Source organism: Oncorhynchus gorbuscha, linkage group LG03 (genome assembly GCF_021184085.1).
Source record: "Oncorhynchus gorbuscha isolate QuinsamMale2020 ecotype Even-year linkage group LG03, OgorEven_v1.0, whole genome shotgun sequence".
NCBI lineage: Eukaryota > Metazoa > Chordata > Actinopteri > Salmoniformes > Salmonidae > Oncorhynchus > Oncorhynchus gorbuscha.
Genome location: NC_060175.1, coordinates 22,476,884 through 22,503,611, shown reverse-complemented (window position 1 = coordinate 22,503,611; position 26,728 = coordinate 22,476,884). Strand labels below are relative to the sequence as shown.

General features: G+C 43.0%; 1 protein-coding gene across 4 annotated transcripts in view; it reads right to left on the bottom strand.

Annotated features, from left to right (window-relative positions):
* Nucleotides 1–1,049: 1,049 nt before the first annotated feature.
* Nucleotides 1,050–26,728, bottom strand: part of LOC124018907 (voltage-dependent calcium channel subunit alpha-2/delta-3-like) — an 85,616-nt gene continuing 59,937 nt past the window's right edge. For 3 of the 4 annotated variants that reach the window (XM_046334254.1, XM_046334238.1, XM_046334245.1), the window contains 24 exons: nucleotides 21,538–21,609; nucleotides 21,315–21,395; nucleotides 21,136–21,210; nucleotides 19,669–19,752; nucleotides 19,207–19,278; nucleotides 19,032–19,093; nucleotides 14,415–14,482; nucleotides 14,170–14,215; nucleotides 12,447–12,544; nucleotides 10,385–10,478; nucleotides 10,092–10,187; nucleotides 9,838–9,956; nucleotides 6,748–6,825; nucleotides 6,384–6,445; nucleotides 6,225–6,269; nucleotides 5,969–6,031; nucleotides 4,178–4,248; nucleotides 3,965–4,040; nucleotides 3,835–3,875; nucleotides 3,653–3,708; nucleotides 3,422–3,539; nucleotides 2,558–2,670; nucleotides 2,154–2,236; nucleotides 1,050–1,978 (listed from right to left, as the gene is read on the bottom strand). In XM_046334254.1, the coding sequence (XP_046190210.1) occupies nucleotides 1,886–1,978; nucleotides 2,154–2,236; nucleotides 2,558–2,670; nucleotides 3,422–3,539; nucleotides 3,653–3,708; nucleotides 3,835–3,875; nucleotides 3,965–4,040; nucleotides 4,178–4,248; nucleotides 5,969–6,031; nucleotides 6,225–6,269; nucleotides 6,384–6,445; nucleotides 6,748–6,825; nucleotides 9,838–9,956; nucleotides 10,092–10,187; nucleotides 10,385–10,478; nucleotides 12,447–12,544; nucleotides 14,170–14,215; nucleotides 14,415–14,482; nucleotides 19,032–19,093; nucleotides 19,207–19,278; nucleotides 19,669–19,752; nucleotides 21,136–21,210; nucleotides 21,315–21,395; nucleotides 21,538–21,609 (1,866 nt within the window). In that variant the 3' untranslated portion in view covers nucleotides 1,050–1,885. The remainder of the gene's footprint in view (nucleotides 1,979–2,153; nucleotides 2,237–2,557; nucleotides 2,671–3,421; nucleotides 3,540–3,652; nucleotides 3,709–3,834; nucleotides 3,876–3,964; nucleotides 4,041–4,177; nucleotides 4,249–5,968; nucleotides 6,032–6,224; nucleotides 6,270–6,383; nucleotides 6,446–6,747; nucleotides 6,826–9,837; nucleotides 9,957–10,091; nucleotides 10,188–10,384; nucleotides 10,479–12,446; nucleotides 12,545–14,169; nucleotides 14,216–14,414; nucleotides 14,483–19,031; nucleotides 19,094–19,206; nucleotides 19,279–19,668; nucleotides 19,753–21,135; nucleotides 21,211–21,314; nucleotides 21,396–21,537; nucleotides 21,610–26,728) is intronic. The other variant, XM_046334250.1, reaches the window with a different exon arrangement.

Below are 26,728 nucleotides of genomic sequence, written 5' to 3'. Positions count from 1 at the left end.
TTATTTAAAGATATGAATGCACAATACATTGTTTTGAACATTGGACAGCCTGTGTAACATGATGATCATTTTCAGTTTTGTGTCTAGAGTTTTGAAAAATGACCACAAGATTCTGAAATTAGTGCCAAATGGATTGTAAAAAACTGTAAATAGCCATCACTAATTGACTTCCACCCGGTTACGCAACCCTGCACCTTAGAGGCTGCTGCCCTATATACATATACTTGGAGTGACTGGCCACTTTAATAATGGAACACTAGTCACTTTAATAATGTTTACATACTGCTTTACTCATCTCATATGTATATACTGTATTCTATTCTACTGTAGTTTAGTCAATGCCACTCCAACATTGCTCAATCTAATAATGGTATATTTCTTAATTACATTCTTTTACTTTTAGATGAGTGTATAATGTTGTGAATTGTTAGATATGACTTTACTCTTGGAGCTAGAAACACAAGCCTTTCTCTACATACCCTTTCTCTGATATGTTTCACCTGTCTTGTGCTTGTCTCCACCCCCCACCAGGTGTCTCCCATTTGTCCCCATTACCTCACTGTGTATTTATACACTATGAAGTACCTCAGAAAACAAACGTTCACTTACAAAACCCATCTACTCACAAAAATATATATACACTTTAAACACGCACAACCCTTTTTACAAAAAATCCCCACATCGAGCTACAGTCACACTTGTTGTCCACGACGAGAGAGATCAATTCAATTCAATGCTTGAAGGTTAAGTAATGCTACTCCACCAATACAACATTACCCTGTATGCAAATAATATGAGTGTCTATCAGTGCCTAACACCTAGGTAACTGTGTTCCAAGTAACTGACACAGCCCTCACAGTCGATGCTGCCTGTGGTCTCTTTGATGGTACGCTCAGAGACGAAGGCAGGGTAGGTACTCCGGGTCACATTGTACCATCATGGTCTTTCCCCTCAAGCTGTGGGCTGGAAATGGGACATGTACATGTTAACATTATAAAAACACAAGAATTTGCTACTGTTAAATAAATAAAGCTGAAAGACAGATGATGGAAAATAGGCCTGTGTTTATTTGAGATTTTAGCAGCCTTCTTAAAGGAAGGGGGTTTGTGTTCAAGGGTAGGGGTCAGCATTAGGGGTTATAGTCAAGGTAACAATAACATTCTTAAAACAGGCAAATGTTCATATTTCAGTTTGCAGCCAGAGCTCTGAACTTGATTCCTTTCATGGAACTTAAGTATGTTTGTTTTTATCCATCACATGCATCTTTTCACTCTGTATGAAATGTTCACTGCTGTAAAAATGAAAAGCAGGCTAAATAAATTGACTTCAACCATCCTGTAATCTCTTACTTCACATGATCCCTGTCATATCCCAAATACAGAATTAGATTCTCCAAGATAATGCTACATATATTTAGCTCAAAAAATAAAACAATTGCGGGTCTATGGTATCATTTTTAGCAGTTTCTTTTCAATTGTAAAGATGTCACCACAAAAGGTGACATTTTTTTCTAGTTCTTTCATAACTACCTTGACATAGGTCTTATTTTCTACAGTGCAGGGAAAGTACACAGGGATATTGATTTATTTGCTCTGTAATGCTCTCAGAATGTCATCATTGCATCACAATGCTTTCTCGTAGTTTATTTCTCAGTCTGATGTCCATATGGTTTCCCTCTTGGAACAGTGTTCTATTTATCTTGAACAATGCCTTCTTATTCATCATTTCTCTGCTGGTTAGCGATAAGCAACTCAGTTAGTTATGAGCAAGTTCTTCTGGTTGGAGAGGCTCCCTGCACTTTGTCAGCATTTGATGGTGTGTTAAAGCCGGTCTATCAGTCTCTCCAGTGTTGGGTCCAGTGTGGTGGGCTTCGGCGGCGGTATGGTCATCTGGTGAAGAGAGTGGCCAGCAGGGAGAGCAGTGCTCCTGTGATTGGGGCAGACAGGCCTGCTGCTCCTCCACACTCCATGGCATTCTCCTGCAGCAGACACAGGGGGCATCAAAACAGAGATACTAGAATTAATATATACACTATGTATCTATGATTCAGACAATATACAGATGGTCACATACGTGCTAACTGTCACAGTATTACTCAACCAAAAACAGGTGTTCATGTTCATTTCATCACAGAGCAAATACATACTACGTACCTCAGGGTGGAAAGGATGACATGATTCTGGCCGCTTCCTGTCCTTCTGAAACTTCAGCCTATCACATTTCAGAGATTCGTTGTGTTCAGAGGGGTTAAGGATGGAAATACTGATGAACCAAACCTCAGATATGCATTTAACTGACACTGTGGTGTCCGTTTCTGCAACATTGTAGCTTGATGAGAAACACAAACCATATTGCACGCTTCAAAAAGACCTACATGTATGAGAAATGTATTAATACCTCTGACTATGAAGTAACTCAGAAGCTGTTGATGTTCTCAGAAGACAAATGTTTGAGTTCACTTACAAAAGCTCACTCAAAAACCCTTCCTAGTAAAAACACACTCAAAACCTTTTTTACTAAAAAACACACTTAATATTCCCAAACTTCACAAGGATATACATAATCTCAATGGGGTCCATGGAAACTGGAAGGGTGGAGCTACAGTCACACTTGTTGTCCACGACAACCATGAATAGGTTACTGCTGGGAATCTGCTGAATAACAAAAGATCTGAAGACAGACAGACAGACAGACAGACAGACAGACAGACAGACAGACAGACAGACAGACAGACAGACAGACAGACAGACAGACAGACAGACAGACAGACAGACAGACAGACAGACAGACAGACAGACAGACAGACAGACAGACAGACAGACAGACAGACAGACAGACAGACAGACAGACAGACAGACAGACAGACAGACAGACAGACAGACAGACAGACAGACAGACAGACAGACAGACAGACAGACAGACAGACAGACAGACAGACAGACAGACAGACAGACAGACAGACAGACAGACAGACAGACAGACAGACAGACAGACAGACAGACAGACAGACAGACAGACAGACAGACAGACAGACAGACAGACAGACAGACAGACAGACAGACAGACAGACAGACAGACAGACAGACACAGACAGACAGACAGACAGACAGACAGACAGACAGACAGACAGACAGACAGACAGACAGACAGACAGACAGACATGAGACAGACAGACAGACAGACAGACAGACAGACAGACAGACAGACAGACAGACAGACAGACAGACAGACAGACAGACAGACAGACAGACAGACAGACAGACAGACAGACAGACAGACAGACAGACAGACAGACAGACATGAGTCGATTCAGTTGCTGCTTGTAATATTATCCCACTAAGGCATGATCCTGTAAACACTATCAACACAGGTTAAGTGAGTTAATAAGTGCTTAACGCAAAGGTAACTGTATTCCCAGTACCTGACACAGCCCTCACAGTCAATGTTGCCCGTGGTCTCTTTGATGGTACGCTCCGAGACAAAGGCAGGGTACTCAGTATCACATGGCACCAACATGGTCTTTCCCCTCGAGTTCTGGGCTACAAATGAGACATGTAAATGTTAACATACTAAAAACACACATGACTCTCACACACACACACACACTCATTCATGCATGTGCACACACTTGAGCTCACACACACATACTGGCCTTTGACAGAGAGGTCAACATGCCACCAGCTGTACAGGTTGAATTCCAGCAGGAACCTGACGAGGAAGACACAAACATACACATTCAAAATATACATTTATATAACAAACCATTTCTATGTGGTTGATAATCAGTGGATCTTTAATTATTTTACTATATCATGGTGATAGTATTATTCTCACATTACTAGTTCAGTCAGGAGCCATTTCACAATGGAGAAGGGCTGGAAGAGAATCAATTAAACATTTGCATTAAGTGGATTTAACATTGACTTGATGTAAGGCTTGTGAATCATTTAGGGGTGGAACTTACATGTGATAAACAGTGTCCACTGTCACTGCTGCCGGCATACTCTCTACAGAGAGCCTGGTAGTCATACAGATTGATCCTACAGGGACGAGACACTAGGACATTAGTGTGTGTATGTGTGCGCACCAATGTGTATAGGCCATGGCGGTGTGTGTTCGACTGTGTAGGACAGAGACATTGTAGGTATGATGATTGTAATATTATTGCTTCTCTAACCTCTTGAAGGAGCCAATGAGGAGCAGCTTGGTCATAACAGCAGCCTCCACCTCGCCAAAGAACTCCCCTGTCTGAGGAAGAAAATATGGTTTATTTAAAGGCAAATACTAAGACCTAGGAGAGCAACAGGCCACGGGACAGACATACAGTGCGAAAGTATTCGGCCCCCTTGAACTTTGCGACCTTTTGCCACATTTCAGGCTTCAAACATAAAGATATAAAGATTCTTGTGAAGAATCAACAACAAGTGGGACACAATCATGAAGTGGAACGACATTTATTGGATATTTCAAACTTTTTTAACAAATAAAAAACGGAGAAATTGGGCGTGCAAAATTATTCAGCCCCCTTAAGTTAATACTTTGTAGCGCCACCTTTTGCTGCGATTACAGCTGTAAGTCGCTTGGGGTATGTCTCTATCAGTTTTGCACATCGAGAGACTGAAATTTATTCCCATTCCTCCTTGCAAAACAGCTCGAGCTTAGTGAGGTTGGATGGAGAGCATTTGTGAACAGCAGTTTTCAGTTCTTTCCACAGATTCTCAATTGGATTCAGGTCTGGACTTTGACCTGGCCATTTTAACACCTGGATATGTTTATTTGTGAACCATTCCATTGTAGATTTTGCTTTATGTTTTGGATCATTGTCTTGTTGGAAGACAAATCTCCGTCCCAGTCTCAGGTCTTTTGCAGACTCCATCAGGTTCTTCCAGAATGGTCCTGTATTTGGCTCCATCCATCTTCCCAACAATGTAACCATCTTCCCTGTCCCTGCTGAAGAAAAGCAGGCCCAAACCATGATGCTGCCACCACCATGTTTGACAGTGTGGATGATGTGTTCAGGGTGATGAGCTGTGTTGCTTTTACGCCAAACATAACATTTTGCATTGTTGCCAAAAAGTTCAATTTTGGTTTCATCTGACCAGAGCACCTTCTTCCACATGTTTGGTATGTCTCCCAGGTGGCTTGTGGCAAACTTTAAACAACACTTTTTATGGATATCTTTAAGAAATGGCTTTCTTCTTGCCACTATTCCATAAAGGCCAGATTTGTGCAATATATGACTGATTGTTGTCCTATGGACAGAGTCTCCCACCTCAGCTGTAGATCTCTGCAGTTCATCCAGAGTGATCATGAGCCTCTTGGTTGCATCTCTGATAAGTCTTCTCCTTGTATGAGCTGAAAGTTTAGAGGGACGGCCAGGTCTTGGTAGATTTGCAGTGGTCTGATACTCCTTCCATTTCAATATTATCGCTTGCACAGTGCTCCTTGGGATGTTTAAAGCTTGGGAAATCTTTTTTTGTATCCAAATCCGGCTTTAAACTTCTTCACAACAGTATCTCGGACCTGCCTGGTGTGTTCCTTGTTCTTCATGATGCTCCCTGTGCTTTTAATGGACCTATGAGACAATCACAGTGCAGGTGCATTTATACGGAGACTTGATTACACACAGCTGGATTGTATTTATCATCATTAGTCATTTAGGTCAACATTGGATCATTCAGAGATCCTCACTGAACTTCTGGAGAGAGTTTGCTGCACTGAAAGTAAAGGGGCTGAATAATTTTGCACGCCCAATTTTTCAGTTTTTGATATGTTAAAAAAGTTTGAAATATCCAATAAATGTTGTTCCACTTCATGATTATGTCCCACTTGTTGTTGATTCCTCACAAAAAAATACAGTTTTATATCTTTATGTTTGAAGCTTCAAATGTGGCAAAAGCTCGCAAAGTTCAAGGGGGCCGAATACTTTCGCAAGGCACTGTATGTGTCTTGTGTATGTAAGTGGTACCTGAGAGTAGTCTTCTGTGACCAGAATAAAGCCGTTGTTGTCTATGAGGTAACACTTGATGTCCTGAGAATAGAGAAGATAGGAAGATACACATCGTCAGAACAGAACATAATACAGCAATTCAATAGCGTGTGGGAACAGAGAAAGGTCAGAAACGGTACAGACGGGAAGTGGGAAAGATAAGTCAAAAAGAGAGAGGCCCAGAAACCAGAAGTAGAATGAGGGGAGTTTCAGACAGGGACTGTTCTGTTCTTACCTCATTATCACAGCTGATTGTGCACTTCCCATCCAGAGCAGCACACTGTATCAAATCAATATGATGAATCATTTCATTCAATAATAAATACATCATGTCACTGGAGTTTGAATGAGTCAATTTGTGTGTGTGTGTGTGAATTTGTGTGTGTGTGTCTACCTGTCTGCTAGCGGTCCAGAACTTCCTCTGAAAGAAATTCAAGTTCATTTGAATCCCAACGGCTATAAGTGGATTTGAGAAAAACAGAACTGTCAGAACACTGTACATCTAGTAGAGGAATTTATGTGAATTGTGTCAATTCTTTATCTATATATTCTGTCTGTACATTCTGTTTATTGTGGTCAACACTATTTCACCAGGTGTAATTCCTGTTACGTGTACATGTAATTGGTGAATAAAGGTGATTCTGATAAAGGGGTCTCTTGAAATGTCTTCAATGGGCATTTATATAGAGAATATGACAGTTAAAAGTTTATGACAGGAAAACCTTACAGTACTCTAAATGAGGGATTAGTGAATTTACATGCAACAATGGGTGACTTCCTGTCATCCAGCAGCTGTATGGCGGTGCTGGCTAAAACCACACTCTTATTCTCATTTCCTGAGGAGAAACAGGAACACAGAAGAACACAGACATTAGCAGACATTTAACAGAAAAAATGGCATAAAAATTGACCAAAAAGTATTTATCAGTAGTTAGGTTCCATCCAATTGGCAACAGATTCTAATGTGAATATTCTAAAATCTGCATAAAAACAACATGCACATTTTCTCACCAGAGATGTGTTTCCATCAAATTACTTCCCTACACCAAACATGTCTACAGGTTTAAACAAGAAAATACATACCATATATATATCTACATATATAGTGGCTTGTGAAAGTATTCACCCCCCTGGAATTTTCCTACTTTGTCGCCTTACAACCTGGAATTAAAATACTTTTTTTTTTTGGTATCATTTGATTTACACAACATGCCTACCACTTTGAAGATCCACAATATTTTTTATTGTGAAACAAACAAGAAATAAGACAAAAAAACAGAAAACTTGAGCGTGCATAACTATTTACCCCCCCAAAGTCAATATGTTGTAGAGCCACTTTTTGCAGCAATTATTGCAAGTCTCTTGGAGTACGTCTCTATAACGTGCCCATTCTTCAAGGCAAAACTGCTCCAGCTCCATTAAGTTGGATGGGTTCCGCTGATGTACAGCAATCTTTAAGTCATACCACAGATTCTCAATTGAATTGAGGTCTGGGCTTTGACTAGGCCATTCCAAGACATTTACATTTTTCTCCTTAAACCACTTGAGTGTTGCTTTAGCAGTATGCTTAGAGTCATTCTCATGATGGAAGGTGAACCTCCGTCCCAGTCTCAAATCTCTGGAAGACTGAAATAGGTTTCCCTCAAGAATTTCCCTGTATTTAGCGCCATCCATCATTCCTTCAATTCTGACCAGTTTCCCAGTCCCTGCTGATGAAAAACATGGATGGTGTTCTCGGGGTGATGGGAGGTGTTGGGTTTGCCGCCAGACATAACGTTTTCCTTGATGGCCAAAATGTCACTCCCTGACCTGAGAGACCCTTTTAATGTCTCTATTTTGGGTTGGTCAGGGTGTGATTTTGGTGTGCATTCTATGTTTTGTTTTCTATGTTTCTATGTTTTGGCCGGGTATGGTTCTCAATCAGTGACAGCTGTCTATCGTTGTCTTTGATTGGGAATCATACTTAGGTAGCCTTTTTTCCCTCCTTTCAGTGTGGGTAGTTGACTTTTGTTAGTGGCACTATAGCCCTGTAAGCTTCACGGTTGTTTCTATGTTTGTTGTTTTGTTGGCGACATTTTAAATTAAACAAACATATACGCTAACCACGCTCCACTTTGGTCCACTTCTTTCGACGGCTGTGACACAAAAAGCTAAATTTTAGTCTCATCTGACCAGATTACCTTCTTCCCTGTGTTTGGGGAGTCTCCCACATGCTTTGTGGCGAACACCAAACGTGTTTTCTTATTTTTTTCTTTAAGCAATGGCTTTTTTTCTGGCCACTCTTCCATTAAGCCCAGCTCTGTGGAGTGTACGAATTTATTTCCTTCTTAATGTGTTTGAGCCAATCAGTTGTGTTGTGTCAAGGTAGTGGTGGTATACAGATGATAGCCCTCTTTGGTAAAAGACCAAGTCCATATTATGGCAAGAACAGCTCGCTCAAATAAGCAAAGAGAAACAACAGTCCATCATTATTTGAAGACATGAAGGTCAGTCAATACGGGACATTTCAAGAACTTTGAAAATTTCTTCAAGTGTAGTCGCAAAAACTATCAAGCGCTGTGATGAAAAAAAAATGTAATTATAATAAATCAGGAAGATGTTATTATTTTTGTTATTATCAAATTGACTTGTTGCAGATAAAAAGCTTTACGTGATGACATAGTGCACATAAAAATACCTTTTCCGGTTAAGTTCCCATGTACCGAATACAAAATACAAGTTCAATGGGTTTCCATCATAGTTTCAACTCTACTGATGGTTTACTCACAAAACAGATGTACCTACTCTGGTATTGGCACTGGGCTCAGCTCATATATAACCTACATGGTGAGATTATGGACAAAAAAATCAAGATGATTTGTATTTGTTTTATTTCGCAGCTAAGCATCGACGACAATGTCACCTAAATAAGACCCTAGATATTTATTGGGAATGAGCATCAAGCTCTTCACCTTGCACTTTCACCACTCATTTATTTCATCAGTATCCTAATAAGCCCAACGAGTTGTAGTGGGAGGACCACACAACATGGCAGAGAGTGACTCCAGGTTTTCTTCAATATGATTATTATTACCAACGTATTGTCTCAAGGCTTAAACATCCTTCTTTAACCCGTCTCCTCCCATTCTTCATAGCTTTCACCTGGTCAGTCTATATCATTGAAAAAGCAGGTGTTCCTAATGTTTTGTACACTCAGTGTCCATCAACCCTTGAACAAATCACATAAATTTGAGTGATACACCTTATCTAGCTTGAAGATGGCGCCATACCCACAGCTTTCAAACAGCAGGTTCTAACACAGGAGCAACCCACTACTCCACTCTGTACAGTTCTAGAATATAATGACATCAATAGAGCTCAGCCAGGTAATACAACGCCCCTTGAGAGAGAGAGAGAGAGAGAGAGAGAGAAGAGAGAGAGAGAGAAGAGAAGGAGAGAGACAGAGAGAAGAGAGAGAGAGGAGAGACAGGAGAGAGACAGAGAGAGAGGAGAGAGAGAGACAGAATCCCCACAGAAATGCAGAGATACATGCAACAAGGTAAACTAAAAAGAACTATTGAGTGTGAGAATGCACTACAGACGGTATTGCATTAGAGTGTTGGGAGAGTGAGCTACTGTATATTAGAGAAACTGAAGAATGATTAAAAAGCCAACTTTAAAAAACTACACAACACACAAAATAGTATTTTAAAGGCAACAACAACCACACAATGGAAACAAAGAACGAGCGATGGATGTATGGCCGTATAAAAACGTTTGTTAAACTTTGACGTCGAGTAAAGATGTATTTAGTGGGTGTGGGATTTCTGGGTGTAGCAAAGGTACATTTAGTGTCAGTGTCTCCTTACCTCCAAAGGGGATGGAGTAGACAAAGGTGCCAGGGACCTGCTCTGCTGCTCTCTTATACCACAGAGGGAAGTGGTCAGCGTTAAACACCCCCTCCTTATCCTCCGCTGTCAGGAAGTCTCTGATGGAACACAGGAAGTCATGAAGGAGTCAAAGGAGAAACTACACGTCACTGCTGAAACTACAAGTCATTGCTGTAATGCTTTGTCTTAGTGTTAATTTCACAAATTCATCAGATGCTCAGTATAGTGCTCACTGATTGGATAGATCCTCTTGCACAACAAACAGGTTGGTTCTAGAGAGGCCAGTGCGTGTGCCCAGGTAAGCAATCTCCACACCTTTATCTGAATTCCTGTAGACATGATGGAAGCAAAAAAGTGTTCCATCATATTTGTCATGATATCACAGAGTACAGAGGACAGTACGCTGGCGATGACAGGAGACACTTTGCTACATACAGTACCTGTGGTAATACAACAGGTGCAGGACAGTGGCAACGTTAGTTGAGAAGAAGTTAGTTCAGTTTAGGAGTTAGTCAGTAAGACTCACTCTGACTTGTTGAGGGCCAGGCCTGTCCAGTAGGCCTCCAGTGGGGCTGTGACCACAGCATCAAACAGAACCTCCTGGATCAGCTCCCTGTCACCTGCAACAGAAAGGAGTTATTCTGGTTCACTACAGGAACCTATACAGACAGGACTGAGTCATCCCCCACTATCAATCATGACTAGATAACAGTACATTCTATTTTGACTAACCACATCATTATAATTAATTCCTGTCTTCTGAAGCAGATGGGATATTCAGTCCAGGAAACACATGGCCAAGTCCTCTACAGACAGGGTATAGGATTAGGGTTAAGGCTGAGGCTAGGGTTAAGCCTAAGGGTTAGGGTATAGTGTTAAGGTTGAGGGTTAGGGTATAGTTGAGGGTTATAGGGTTAAGGCTGAGGGTTATGGTATAGGGTTAAGGCTGAGGCTAGGGCTAAGCCTAAGGGTTAGGGTATAGGGTTGAGCCCAAGGGTTAGGGTATAGGGTTAAGGCTGAGGTTAGGGTTAGTTGAGGGTTATGGTATAGGGTTAAGCCTGAGGGTTATGGTATAGGGTTAAGGCTGAGGCTAGGGCTAAGCCTAAGGGTTAGGGTATAGGGCTAAGCCTAAGGGTTAGGGTATAGGGTTAAGCCCAAGGGTTAGGGTATAGGGTTAAGGCTGAGGTTATGGGCTAGGGTTAAGGCTGAGGTATAGTGTTAAGCCTAAGGGTTAGGGTATAGGGTTAAGCCTAAGGGTTAGGGTATAGGGTTAAAGCTGAGGCTAAGGCTAAGCCTAAAGGTTAGGGTATAGGGTTAAGGCTGAGGGTATAGGGTTAAGGCTGAGGGTTAGGGTATAGCTGAGGGTTAGGCTATAGGGTTAAGACTCAGGGTATAGGGTTAAGGCTGAGGGTTAGAGTATAGGGTTAAGGCTGAGGGTTAGAGTATAGAGTTAAGGCTGAGGGTTAGGGTATAGGGTTAAGGCTGAGGGTTAGGGTATAGGGTTAAGGCTGAGGGTTAGGGTATAGGGTTAAGGCTGAGGGTTAGGGTATAGCTGAGGGTTAGGGTATAGGGTTAAGGCTGAGGGTTAGGGTATAGTTGAGGGTATAGGGTTAAGGCTGAGGGTCAGGTTATAGGGTTAAGGCTGAGGGTTAGGGTATAGTTGAGGGTATAGGGTTAAGGCTGAGGGTCAGGTTATAGGGTTAAGGCTGAGGGTCAGGGTATAGGGTTAAGGCTGAGGGTTAGGGTATAGGTTTAAGGCTGAGGGATAGGGTATAGGTTTAAGGCTGAGGGTTAGGGTATAGGGTTAAGGCTGAGGGTCAGGGTACAGGGTTAAGGCTGAGGGTCAGGGTAGAGGGTTAAGGCTGAGGGTCAGGGTATAGGGTTAAGGCTGAGGGTCAGGGTATAGGGTTAAGGCTGAGGTTTAGGGTACAGGGTTAAGGCTGAGGGTTATGGTATAGGGTTAAGGCTGAGGTCAGGGTACAGGGTTAAGGCTGAGGGTTAGGATATAGGGTTAAGGCTGAGGGTCAGTGTACAGGGTTAAGGCTGAGGGTTAGGGTATAGGGTTTGAGGGTTAGGGTATAGGGTTAAGGCTGAGGGTCAGGGTACAGGGTTAAGGCTGAGGTTTAGGGTATAAGGTTAAGGCTGAGGGTCAGGGTACAGGGTTAAGGCTGAGGGTTAGGGTATAGGGTTAAGGCTGAGGGTCAGGGTACAGGGTTAAGGCTGAGGGTCAGAGTACAGGGTTAAGGATGTGGGTCAGGGTACAGGGTTAAGGCTGAGGGTTAGGGTATAGGGTTAAGGATCTGGGTCAGGGTACAGGGTTAAGGCTGAGGGTTAGGGTATAGGGTTAAGGCTGAGGGTCAGGGTACAGGGTTAAGGCTGAGGGTCAGAGTACAGGGTTAAGGATGTGGGTCAGGGTACAGGGTTAAGGCTGAGGGTTAGGGTATAGGGTTAAGGCTGAGGGTCAGAGTACAGGGTTAAGGATGTGGGTCAGGGTACAGGGTTAAGGCTGAGGGTTAGGGTATAGGGTTAAGGCTGAGGGTTAGGGTTATAGTTAGTAGGCCTATAGATCCCAGTGAGGTGTGGCTCACATTTGATGAGTGGTTTGCGTCCGGTCAGGTAGAGTTTAATAGCCTGGATCTGGGAGAGAGAACGGTGCTCATAGTACTCGTCTGTGTTGCAGTACGTCCTGTCAAATGAACAGATAGAAACACACCCCAAAAATATATATTGAAGAAAGTCATACACTGTCTAAATACTACCAAACACTTAATGAAAAGTACCAACATTTTGGCCATAACATAACAGACACATGTGCTGTTATGTCACATGACTCAACATAACATGCCTACTGAGATTTACAGAGAGCAGTAGCCCTCAGATCTTTTCACATTTTGTTGTGTTACAAAGTGGGATGGAAATATATTTAATTGTCATTTTTTTTGGTCATAGATACTCCATAATGTGAAAGTGAAAATAAAAATTCTACACATTTTTACAAATGAAAAATGTAATAAATAATATAGTCATTTAATAAGTATTCACTCCCTTTGTTTAAGCCTAAATGAGTTCAGGTGTAAAATTTGACTTAACAAATCACATAATAAGTGACATGGACTGAAATAATAGGAGTTGACATGATTTCAGAATGACTAACCCTTCCTCTGTCCCCCATACATCCATCTGTAAGGTCCCTCAGTCAAGTATTGCATTTCAAGCACAGATTCAACTACAAAGACCAGGGGGCTTAGCAAAATCCTCACAAAGAAGGGCAGTGATCGGTAGATGGGGAACAAGACATTTAATATCTCTTTATTCATGGTCAAGTTAATAATTATGCCGAGCCTGTGGATGATGTATAAAAAACCAGACACATATAGAGTAGTTCTCCTGAAATGAACTGAGCTGCAGGACAGGAAGGAAACAGCTCAGGGATGTCCCCAATAAGGTCATTAGCGATGTTAAAACAATGGCTCAAAGGCTGTGATGGGAGAAAACTGAGGCAACAACATTTTAGTGACTCAACAATAATGACCTAAAGACAGAGTGAAAAGAAGAATAGAAGCATTCCAAAATATTCATCCTGTATGTGACAAGCCACTAAAGTCATCCTGGAGAGAAGAAAACAGGGCAAAGAATACACTTTCTGGCATAAATGTCAAGCATGGTGGTGGCTGCATCATGGTATGGGTATGCTTGACATCGACAAAGACTGGGGAGTTTTCAGGATAAAAAGGAATTCACCTTTCAGCAATAACCTGTAACAGCAGGCCAAATCTACACTGAAGTTGCTTACCAAGAAGACAGTGAATGTTCCTAAGTGGAAGGGTTACAGTTTTGACTGAAATCTGCTTGAAAATCTATAGCAAGACTTGAAAATGGCTGTCTCATTATGAGCGCCAACACCATGACGAAGATTGAAGAATTTTGAAAAGAACAATGGGCGAATATTGCACAATCCAGGTGTGAAAAGCTCTTGGAGATTTACTCAAGAAGACTCACAGCTGTAATCTCTGCCAAAGGTGTTTCTAACATGCATTGACTCAGGGGGTGAAATGTTATCAAATCAAGATATATCAGTGTTTTATTTTTAATTAATATAAAAATAAATACAAATTCTTCCCCTTACAGAGAATGATGTGTTGATCATTGACAAAAAAAATAGAAATAAATCCATTTTAATCCCACTTTGTAACACAATATAATGTGAAGACATCCAAGGCGGGTGAATACTTATGACACCCACTGTATATAATGCTTGTCTGACCAAGCTCAAGCCTTTAATTCAACATTACCCATAACCTCCTGCATTACCATTCATCTGCCAGCGCAACATCTGGCTGTTCCAGGTCATGAAGCCCTGAAAAACATCAGATCAGATCAGTGACGCTCCAGCAGGGCTAGGCTCAGTGGGCTGATACATGGCCTTATGAAAAGGCAGACCACAGGTACAGAATACACAGATCCTATGTGAAACTGATGACGCACTGGTAGTTTGTTGAGTGAGTGTAGGATAGAAGGAGTGGGAGAGTGAATGACAAGAGTAGAGTGACACTTACCTGCTTCTACGGAGACGTTTCCTCTGAAGAAGAATTTGCCATGGCCTCTGGACAAAGCCACACCGACACTGAACACAGAAATAATATAAACACACACACACACACACACACACACACACACACACACACACACACACACACACACACACACACACACACACACACACACACACACACACACACACACACACACACACACACACACACACACAGTAGGGTGAACCGCAGAGATAGTCAACAGTTACATTCACATTGCATTCACTCACTGAACCAGCCCATCATGTCAACTCACAGAAGAACATCAAGAGAATTGATCAAGATAAATGGATAAATCAATAAATGTACTGAAAAGCTAAAGAAGTATAGTGCACCCTACTCTCCTCTGCTCAACATGAATGACATTTCCACTCACCTGAACCCAGTAGTGACGGACTACAATGCATTCGGGAAAGTATTCAGACACCTTGACTTTTTCCACATTTTGTTAGGTTACAACCTTATTCTGAAATGGATTACATTTTTTTCCCTCATCATTTTTCCCTCACACAATACCAAGTAATAACAAATATATATATATTTTTTAGAAACGATTGCAAATCTATAAAAATAAAAAAACGGAAATATCACATTTACTTAAGTATTCAGACCCTTATTCAGTACTTTGTTGAAGCAGCTTTGGCAGCGATTACAGCCTTGAGTCTTCTTGGGTATGATGCTACAAGCTTAGCACACCTGTATTTGGGGAGTTTCTCCCATTCTTCTCTGCAGATCCTCTCAAGCTCTGTCAGGTTGGATGGGGAGCGTCGCTGCACAGCTATTTTCAGTTCTCTCCATCGATGTTTGATTGGGTTCATGTCCAGGCTCTGGCTGGGCCACTCAAAGACATTCCGAGACTTGTCCCAAAGCCACTCCTGCGTTGTCTTGGCTGTGTGCTTCGGGTCGTTGTTATGTTGGAAGCTGAACCGTGGCCACAGTCTGAGGTCCTGAGCGCTCTGGAACAGGTTTCATCAAGGATCTTGCAGTACTTTGCTCCGTTCATCTTTCCCTCGATCCTGACTAGTCTCCCCATCCCTGCTGCTGAAAAACATCCACACAGCATGATGCTGCCACCACCATGCGTCACCGTAGGTGCCAGGTTTCCTCTAGATGTGATACTTGGCATTCAGGCCAAAGAGTTTCTCAAGGTCTGAGAGTCCTTTATGTCCTTTTGGCAAACTCATGTGCCTTTTACTGAGGAGTGGCTTCCGTCTGGCCACTCTACCATAAAGGCCTGATTGGTGGAGTGCTGCAGAGATGGTTGTCCTTCTGGAAGGTTCACCCATCTCTACAAAGGAAATCTAGAGCTCTGTCAGAATGACCATCGGCTTCTTGGTCACCTCCCTGACCAAGACCCTTCTCCCCCGATTGCTCGTTTGGCTGGGCGGCCAGCTCTAGGAAAAGTCTTGGTGGTTCCAAACTTCTTTCATTTAAGAATGATTAAGAATGATGGTAGCCACTGTTTTCTTGAGGACCTTCAATGCTGCAGACATTTTTTGGTACCCTTCCCCAGATCCGTGCCTCAACACAAACTTGTCTCAGAGCTCTACAGACAATTCATTCAAGCTCATGTCTTGGTTTTAGCTCTGACATGCACTGTCAACTGTGGGACTTTATATAGACAGGTGTGCTTTTCCAAATAATGTCCAATCAAATGAATTTTCCACAGGTGGACTCCATTCAAGTTGTATAACTATCTAAAGCAGGTATTCCCAATGCCGTCAGGGGTATGCCAAACAAAAATGTGATTCACATAAATAAATAATCATTTTCAAGCAGTACCTTTATATTTTCCAACAGGGCTCGTTTCACTGCCAAAATCAAATTAAACCATCTAGTGTTCAGCGAAATAACAACACAATGTCAAATACAGGGGGCCTAGTCAAATAATTAACATCCAATCACATTAACCATTACTCTCACAGGAAACCTTCACTCTTGTAAAGACATTTAGAAACTTAACATAACCATTTGAAAAATAAACCACAAGAGTTTTTTGAGGGGCTAGAAGCGTCTTATATGGTGAGCTACCGAGCTACCGAGTGGCTAGGACAGGCAAGCCCCATACTATTGTGGAGGACTTAATTCTTCCTGCTGCCACGGATATGGCTGGGACTTTGCTGGGGGAAAACGCCCAAAATAACAATACAGACAATGCCTTCATCAAACAACACTGTTTCATGATGCATCAGTGACATAGCAAGAGATGTTTTTAACTATTTCTGCTTTGCATACAAGCCAATGAATTATATGCGTTACAGCTGGATGATTCAACAGACATGGTGGGCCTGGCACAGCTCCTGGTATATGTCTGTTACAGCTGGATGATTCAATAGATGTGATGGGCCTGATGCAATAGATGTGACATGTCTGTTACAGCTGATGATTCAATATATGTCTGTTACAGCTGGATGATTCAATAGATGTGACTGGGCCTGGCACAGCTGGATGATTCAACAGACGTGACGGGCCTGGCACTCCTGGTATATGTCTGTTACAGCTGGATGATTCAATAGATGTGACGGGCCTGGCACAGCTCCTGGTATATGTCTGTTACAGCTGGATGATTCAACAGATGTGACGGGCCTGGCACAGCTCCTGGTATATGTCTGTTACAGCTGGATGATTCAACAGATGTGACGGGCCTGGCACAGCTCCTGGTATATGTCTGTTACAGCTGGATGATTCAACAGATGTGATGGGCCTGGCACAGCTCCTGGTATATGTCTGTTACAGCTGGATGATTCAACAGATGTGATGGGCCTGGCACAGCTCCTGGTATATGTCTGTTACAGCTGGATGATTCAACAGATGTGATGGGCCTGGCACAGCTCCTGGTATATGTCTGTTACAGCTGGATGATTCAACAGACGTGACGGGCCTGGCACAGCTCCTGGTATATGTCTGATTACAGCTGGATGATTCTGTTACAGCTGGATGATTCAGATGTGATGGGCCTGGCACAGCTCCTGGTATATGTCTGTTACAGCTGGTTTATGGTGCACAGCTCCTGGTATATGTCCATTAAGGTTTATGGGGGTTAATTAAGGAAGACATCCTCTTTTGCAAACCACTGGAAACCAGGACAACATGAGAGGATATGTTTAAAGTACTGGACATCTTTGTGACATCAAATGGATTTTGGTGGTCAAGATGTGTTGGTATCTGTACTGATGGTGCAAAAGCCATGACAGGGAGACGTAGTGGAGTGGTAACGCGCCTGCAAGTAGTTGCTCCCAACGCCACTTGGGTACACTGCAGCATCCACGAGAGGCTTTTGCTGCCAAGGGAATGCCTGACAGCTTGAAAGATGTTTTGGACACTATAGTGATAATGGTTAACTTTGTTAAAGCAAGACCCCTGAACTCTCGTGTATTTTCAGCATTATGCAATGACATGGGCAGCGACCACATAACGCATTTACAACATACAGAAGTTTGCTGGTTATCAAGGGGCAAAGTATTGACATGTTTTTTTTAAATTGAGAGACGAGCTTAATGTTTTCTTTGCTGACTATGATTTTCACTTGTCTGACCACTTGCATGATGAAGAGTTTCTCACACGACTGGCCTATCTGGGTGGTGTTTTTTCTCGCCTGAATGATCTGAATATAGGATTACAGGGGACTCTCTGCAACTATATTCCATGGGCGGGACAAAATTGAGGCTATGATTAAGAAGTTGGAGCTCTTTTCTGTCAGCATTAACAAGGACAACACACAGGTCTTTACATCACTGTATGATTTTTTGTGTGCAAATGAACTCAAATGTGATATAGCGAAGCACTTGAGTTTAAAAAAAATATATATATTTTACCTTTATTTAACTAGGCAACTCAGTTAAGAACAAATTCTTATTTTCAATGACGGCCTAGGAACAGTGGGTTAACTGCCTGTTCAGGGTCAGAACGACAGATTTGTACCTTGTCAGCTCAGGGGTTTGAATTCTCAACCTTCCGGTTACTAGTCCAACACTCTAACCACTAGGCTACCCTGCCGCCCTAGTAAGCTGGGTGCGCAATTACGCAGGTACTTTCTCGTAACGGACTACACAAACAACTGGATTCGTTATCCCTTTCATGCCCTGCCTCCAGTCCATTTAACGATATCTGAACAAGAGAACCTCATCGAAATGGCAACAAGCGGTTCTGTGAAAATGGAATTTAATCAGAAGCCACTGCCAGATTTCTGGATTGAGCTGCGCTCAGAGTTTCTTGCCTTGGCAAATCACGCAGCTAAGACACTGATGCCCTTTGCAACCACGTACCTATGTGAGAGTGGATTCCCGACCCTCACTCGCATGAAAACTAAATACAGGCACAGACTGTGTGGAAAATGATTTAAGACAGACTCTCTCCAATACAACCTAACATTGCAGAGTTATGTGCATCCTTTCAAAAAAAGGTTTGGGAATCACTGATCTAAAGGATGATTAATGGAAACAGGATGCACCTGAGCTCAATTTCGAGTCTCATAGCAAAGGGTCTGAATGTGGAAAAAGTCAAGGGGTCTGAATACTTGCCGAATGCACTGTACATTAAACATTAGAGAATGTAACAAGATAAATAGGAACCTGCGCAAACCTGAAGGGAGTTCCCTTGACCTCAGTGTAGTAGTAGTCATTGTGCATCTTCAGCAGACGTTTCTGATAGCACAGAGGAAAGCACGAAGCATGAGGACTCATCCACTGATTTCATTACAGTCCACAGTCTTTGATATACAGTAACTGTAAGGGTCATCCTCCTCCTCCTGTCTCACCCCTTTGTCCACTGTCTTCTTCACTTCCATGGAGAAAGTCCCCGTCTTCCTGTTGACCATGGCATTACGCAGCTGAAACAGAAAAACAAGCTGTAAGGGGACTGTGCAGTTCTGGTGTCATCATTACTAGATACCAGGAGGTGTTATGTTTGTTCAGTTTGATCAGACCAGCATTCAATGAGAGGCGCGTTACAGAGTAACACACTGGACAGCCGATAATGCCCCTTTTAAAGGTAATTTACGCTTGAGCCGACATCCGCAGCGTTTACCATGTATGTGATTTCCACGAATGTCTGGGACATTGCTTTTAAAAGGCACCTTGTTGGCTGTCCAGTGTGCTACTATATAACACGCCTTGTATTGAATACTGTCAATAGTATTATTATTTAAAATGAAACCAGTCTGTCTGTATTAGGAATCAGATGCGTGTATAAAGTTTGTTATGTCAGGGTTTAGACGTACAAAGTCATCCTTGTCCTCCCACTCCACCTCAGACAGGTCCACACTGCTATAGTTGGGTTTCCTCCTCTTCTGGCCCTTCTGGTACTGAGGCACAGAGGAATACACATTTGAGGGAAACAGTTTCAGATTTTGGTTGCACTGTGGATGTTCTGTGTAAACAGCACATTTCAGGCCTCCCGAGTTGTGCAGTGGTCTAACACACTGAATCGTAGTTGCTAGCTGTGCCACTAGAGATCCTGATTCGAGTCCAGGCTCTGTCGCAGCCGGCCGCGACCGGGAGACCGAAGGGGCGGCGCACAATTGTCCCAACGTCGTCTGGGTTAGGGGAGAGTTTGGCCGGCAGGGATGTCCTTGTCACTTCACGCTCTAACGACTCCTGTGGCGGGCCGGGCACATGCACGCTGACACGGTCGCCAGGTGTACGATGTTTCCTCCGACACATTGGTGTGGCTGGCTTCCGGGTTAAGTGGGCATTGTGTCAAGAAGCAGTGCGGCTTGGTTGAGTTGTATTTTGGAGGACGCATGGCTCTCTACCTTCGCCTCTGCCGAGTCCATACGGGAGTTGCAGTGACGAGACAAGACTGTAACTACCAATTGGATACCATGAAATTGGGGAGAAAAAGGGGTACAAGTTTTTAAAAATTCCAATAAAATGAAACACATTTCAGAGTGAACCTTTTATAAGGCCTCACTAACACTGTTTTGCTTAAAACCAGAACACTACTAGCCTGATCAAGCAGACTGACTCACTGCGCAGAATGTTGACCGCTCAAACAGAATGTTGAGCTATAGTGTCATCAGGCTGGTTCCACCAGGTTAGAAGTCCCCAGTTCAATAACGCCTAATTGATCAGTTCATTCAACAACCGATAACATAAAAACATCCAGTCCAATAGAGTCTGGTTCAAGATCAGAATACACCACCCACAGTCACATCACAGTCTACGACACAGAAAAACCCACACAGGGGCGCTAATATTACACAGACACTGTTACACACAGATCCATTAGAACATGTTTCCAGTGGGAACCCAAGCAGGATCCCAGAGAGTAAGTGTCTATGGTCTAGTCTACAGTTGCAGGTGAGTGTCTATGGGGCAGTCTATGCATAGGACAGTTACAGGACAGGAGGGTTACCTCAGGGTTACTGTTAGCTCAGTTAGCCAGGGCCAGCCAGACCTACAGTACTATCAATGGTCTCTATCCCTCCCTATATCAAAGGAAAAGGTGAGGATTATAGATTGTTACCGAGCAAGTTGGGAGGCTCACTCACTCAAACTGGTTCTGTTTTTAAAAACACTCATATTCATTGGCGGCATTATATGTATTAACAATTCAATGAACCGCTCTCCTGCTTTCTATATAGTCCAAGGTGTAGGTGCAGGTGCAGGTTAGGGCTAATGCAATGTTGTGGCAAGGTTACAGTTAAAGGTTAGGGGACAAGTGTGTTTAGGAGACAGTGTATTACCAGTGGCCTCAGGTCTGGATGGGTCAGGATGTAGCCGTTGTTAGTGATGGCAAACGCGTAACCGTGGATACCCAGCTGAAGGCACACAAATAATATAGAGATAATTGATTACATGAAGTAGAGTGTATGAGAACAGTAAATGACAATGCGTCATAACTTTGGGTTATTAGACACTGTACCAGGTGTTTAGGGATGATCTTCATAAGTTCCTGTAGGGGAATGTCCGTGCCCACTACCCCTAGGAGAATACCCTGGTTCTTCTGTACGGAGAGGAGAAACAGACCAGACTCAATGACAGAGAGAGAGACAGACTCAATGAGTATCACACAGACAATCAGATGGACAGAAAGAAAGAAAAATACAGACTGACAGACAGACACCCACAAAGACACACACACTTACCGTCTCGTTCTTGGTGCTGAACACAGGCATGGCCACAGTGGTCATCAGGCTGGGGCCCTTCTTGTTTCTGGACTAAGACAGAACACAGTGTCAGAGACCATGTCTACTGAGATTCCTTATGTTTTAACTATCATAGGCTGTTGCTACAGTATTCTCTTTCTGACTGATGCTAAATGCTAATCTGAGTCAACAGAGGAATATAAGCAACAATATCCATCCGTGCCAAGTTTTCACCAAAATAGATTTCACCAAACAGACATGTTTATACAAAATAAACATGTCTGGCGGGCGGCAGGTAGCCTAGTGGTTAGAGACAGGTAGCCTAGTGGTTAGAGACAGGTAGCCTAGTGGTTAGAGACAGGTAGCCTAGTGGTTAGAGACAGGTAGCCTAGTGGTTAGAGACAGGTAGCCTAGTGGTTAAAGACAGGTAGCCTAGTGGTTAGAGACGGGTAGCCTACACGGGTAGCCTAGTGGTTAGAGACAGTGGTAGCCTAGTGGTTAGAGACAGTGGTTAGAGACAGGTAGCCTAGTGGTTAGAGACAGGTAGCCTAGTGGTTGGTTAGTGGTTAAAGACAGGTAGCCTAGTGGTTAGAGACAGGTAGCCTAGTGGTTAGAGACAGGTAGCCTAGTGGTTGGTTAGTGGTTAAAGACAGGTAGCCTAGTGGTTAGAGGTAGCCTAGTGGTTAGAGACAGGTAGCCTAGTGGTTAGAGACAGGTAGCCCTAGTGGTTAGCCTAGTGGTTAGAGACAGGTAGCCTAGTGGTTAGAGACAGGTAGCCAGTGGTTAGTAGCCTAGTGGTTAGAGACAGGTAGCCTAGTGGTTAGAGACAGGTAGCCTAGTGGTTAGAGACAGGTAGCCTAGTGGTTAGAGACAGGTAGCCTAGTGGTTAGAGACAGGTAGCCTAGTGGTTAGAGACAGGTAGCCTAGTGGTTAGAGACAGGTAGCCTAGTGGTTAGCCTAGTGGTTAGAGACAGGTAGCCTAGTGGTTAGAGACAGGTAGCCTAGTGGTTAAAGACAGGTAGCCTAGTAGAGACAGGTAGCCTAGTGGTTAGAGACAGGTAGCCTAGTGGTTAGAGACAGGTAGCCTAGTGGTTAGAGACAGGTAGCCTAGTGGTTAGAGACAGGTAGCCTAGTGGTTAGGTAGCCTAGTGGTTAGAGACAGGTAGCCTAGTGGTTAGAGACAGGTAGCCTAGTGGTTAGAGACAGGTAGCCTAGTGGAGTGGTTAGAGACAGGTAGCCTAGTGGTTAGAGACAGGTAGCCTAGTGGTTAGAGACAGGTAGCCTAGTGGTTAAGACAGGTAGCCTAGTGGTTAGAGACAGGTAGCCTAGTGGTTAGAGACAGGTAGCCTAGTGGTTAGAGACAGGTAGCCTAGTGGTTAGAGACAGGTAGCCTAGTGGTTAGAGACAGGTAGCCTAGTGGTTAGTAGCCTAGTGGTTAGAGACAGGTAGCCTAGTGGTTAGAGACAGGTAGCCTAGTGGTTAGAGACAGGTAGCCTAGTGGTTAGAGGTTAGTGGTTAAGACAGGTAGCCTAGTGGTTAGAGACAGGTAGCCTAGTGGTTAGGTAGCCTAGTGGTTAGAGACAGGTAGCCTAGTGGTTAGAGACAGGTAGCCTAGTGGTTAGAGACAGGTAGCCTAGTGGTTGGTTAGTGGTTAGAGACAGGTAGCCTAGTGGTTAGAGACAGGTAGCCTAGTGGTTAGAGACAGGTAGCCTAGTGGTTAGAGACAGGTAGCCTAGTGGTTAGAGACAGGTAGCCTAGTGGTTAGAGGTTAGAGTGGAAGACAGGTAGCCTAGTGGTTAGAGACAGGTAGCCTAGTGGTTAGAGACAGGTAGCAGGTAGCCTAGTGGTTAGAGACAGGTAGCCTAGTGGTTAGAGACAGGTAGCCTAGTGGTTAGAGACAGGTAGCCCAGGTAGCCTAGTGGTTAGAGACAGGTAGCCTAGTGGTTAGAGACAGGTAGCCTAGTGGTTAGAGACAGGTAGCCTAGTGGTTAGAGACAGGTAGCCTAGTGGTTAGAGACAGGTAGCCTAGTGGTTAGAGACAGGTAGCCTAGTGGTTAGAGACAGGTAGCCTAGTGGTTAGAGACAGGTAGCCTAGTGGTTAGAGACAGGTAGCCTAGTGGTTAGAGACAGGTAGCCTAGTGGTTAGAGACAGTAGCCTAGTGGTTAAAGACAGGTAGCCTAGTGGTTAGACAGGTAGCCTAGTGGTAGAGACAGGTAGCCTAGTGGTTAGAGACAGGTAGCCTAGTGGTTAAGACAGGTAGCCTAGTGGTTAGCCTAGTGGAGACAGGTAGCCTAGTGGTTAGAGACAGGTAGCCTAGTGGTTAGAGACAGGTAGCCTAGTGGTTAGAGACAGGTAGCCTAGTGGTTAGACAGGTAGCCTAGTGGTTAGAGACAGGTAGCCTAGTGGTTAGAGTAGCCTAGTGGTTAGAGGTAGCCTAGTGGTTAGGTACTGTAGCCTAGTGGTTAGAGACAGGTAGCCTAGTGGTTAGAGACAGGTAGCCTAGTGGTTAGAGTGTTGGACTAGTAACTGTGGTTGCAGGAACAAATCCCTGAGGTAAAAAATCAGTCGTTCTGCCCCTGAACAAGGCAGTTAACCCACTGTTCCTAGGCCCTCATTGAAAATAATAATTTGTTCTTAACTGACTTGCCTAGTTAAATAAAGGTAAAATAAAAAATAAATAAAATAGAAGACAGTCTCAGAGCTCCGAACTCTCATGCATTGGCTGTGAGACACGTATTTGACCCTCTTGTCACACTCACACGCCACACCTCTTATATCTCACGCAGTGAAAAGTACTGTATTTATTTTTCAAATTAGTCCATTGTATAGTCAGTGTGTTAACTTTTCAACTATACTCCAAGTATTTTTGAAATCGTAGCATTTGCGCCTGCAACTTAACATCATGAGCAGAACCTCTATCATTGTCCTGTTTTACCACAGCACTGTGAACCGCGGCACATTGAAGCATATGATTGGTCTATTTATGTAAGGGATCAAGGGAATTGGATGTGCATTTCAAAGAAACACCCCTCAAGATTAGGAGAGTGGAGCTGAATGGAGAGAGAGAACGTTCTCAGCTGAGTTTATCAAACTGTAAAAAGAGCAGCATGGTAGCTGTTTTATTTACACTGTTGTCAACAAAATGACAATATGTTTTAGCAGGGAACTTTAGTAGGGTGACCTGATTTGTAACTATGAAAATAATTTTGTCAAACATATTGTGAACCCCAAAGTGTACATTTGATTCTAGAGGAGGGACAATAAATATGACAGTCATTTGGTTATGGCGTAGAGGCAGATTAATTTAATTTTGTCTTCAGGAGATTTTATTATATATTTACTTTATTTAGTCTGATCAGTGGAACAATTATCATTCTTAACAATGGGCTAACATCTAGGGTAATTAGTGTGCTTGCCAGTAGAAGCACTACTGTTATTCCCCACACTTATTTTATTATTCCACTTCTTGTACATTTTGCCAGTGTAATCTGATTAGCCTACTTGTGTTTTTTGGAAAATTTTTGCAGCCATTCATGGACAGTTTTGAATAAGTCATACAAATAAGCATGGGATATTAAATGCTCCAGGCCTCAAGTATAATTTTGGAAATGTTATTATTGTGCACAAGCTAGGCAGAGATGGTAGGTGGACTCACAACTCATAAACACATTACATAATGTCTATGGAGAGTAAGAGAATGACAAGGATCTTCAACTAGCTGTCATAAACCACCTGAATATTGATATTCATTAGATTTTTCTTGAAGGTTGGATGATTTTGAGAAATTAATTGTTATAACAAATACATTATAACAATAACACCCAGTACTTTCTTCCAGTCCTATTTTAAAAAGCTCACCCAACTTACAAAATCTTTGTGTGCTTACCTTGAAAACAATCTATGGACAAGGAGACCGCGATCTATGATTTGCTTACTCACTGCCATCAACCATTAATATAAACATTTCCTGTACAGAGCCTTGGTGTGGTGGTAAAACTCCCCACACATATTGCATATAACTTTCAACCTGAGAACAGGGATCAATCCCTGCTTCCTACCCTTCCCATCTCATTACGGTCTGAAGGAAGTGTCAAACCACCTAAAAAGTAACAAAGTCATCACATTTTGAGTGTCCATTTAATGTTCATAGTATCCTGAATACACCTGACCTGTGGTGTATTTGTTTTTAATGTTCCACCCTGGCCATAGCCCTAACTAAATCCATGTCAAAATGCATAGAATTGTGGGAAATTAGCTTTAAAACAGTACCATTTTACAACCCCCCATCTAGGGGTTGTGCCAGGGAGCAATGAAATTATCATATTACATCTCACTCCAAGTTTTCTTCAAAAGTTGGAAGCACTGAAGTCTGGACTATAACACTATGGTTAATGTTGCTCGTAGTTTGTGGCTTTACAGTACATTTATAGTGAAGCTCCGGTTTAGAGCAATCCCCAGTGTTCCTTGTTTGGCTGAGAGTGGGGCTATGCTCAGCAGAATGAGAAGTGACTTGACTAAACACATGAGCTGTCACGTTGGCATGAAGGATTGGGAGACAGATGCAGGAATGCATAATCGTTTTTAAATTAAACCCAAATTACGGCGTGCCGTGTAAAGACACGGGGACGAAGACAAAACAAATCCTTAACAAAACACAGGGTAGAAACCCAAAACAAAAGAGCGAGGAGTACCTTGAATAAATAACACACGCGCACAATGATTAACTCACAGGACGAGACCCGTAATCATCTGCGCAATCCACAAGGGCACGAAAGCCAAAACACACAGCAAAGGTGCTCACACGCACCAACGGACAATGTAACAATAATGGACAGTCCAATGGAAACCAAAGGGCACACTTATACAAGTACTAATCAGTGGGAATAGGGGACAGGTGTGCGCAATGAAAGTTCCGGAGGCATCCGTTACATGAGCTCACTGAAACTAGGTCTGCTATTCCCTCACAGGCTCATGGACACAGCTGTGACTGTGTGTACTGGGTGTGATTGTGTGGCTATTTGTGTGTGGGAGTGTGAGTGTGCGTGTACTGTGTATATATATGTGGCTGTTTGTGTGCAGGATAGAATGTGTATTGCAAAAAAGAGTGTGTCCATGTATAGTACAGAACATGTGTCGGAGAGAGGTAGTGAACTGTGTAGGGTACTAAGGTACTGGATTACTAAGGTACTA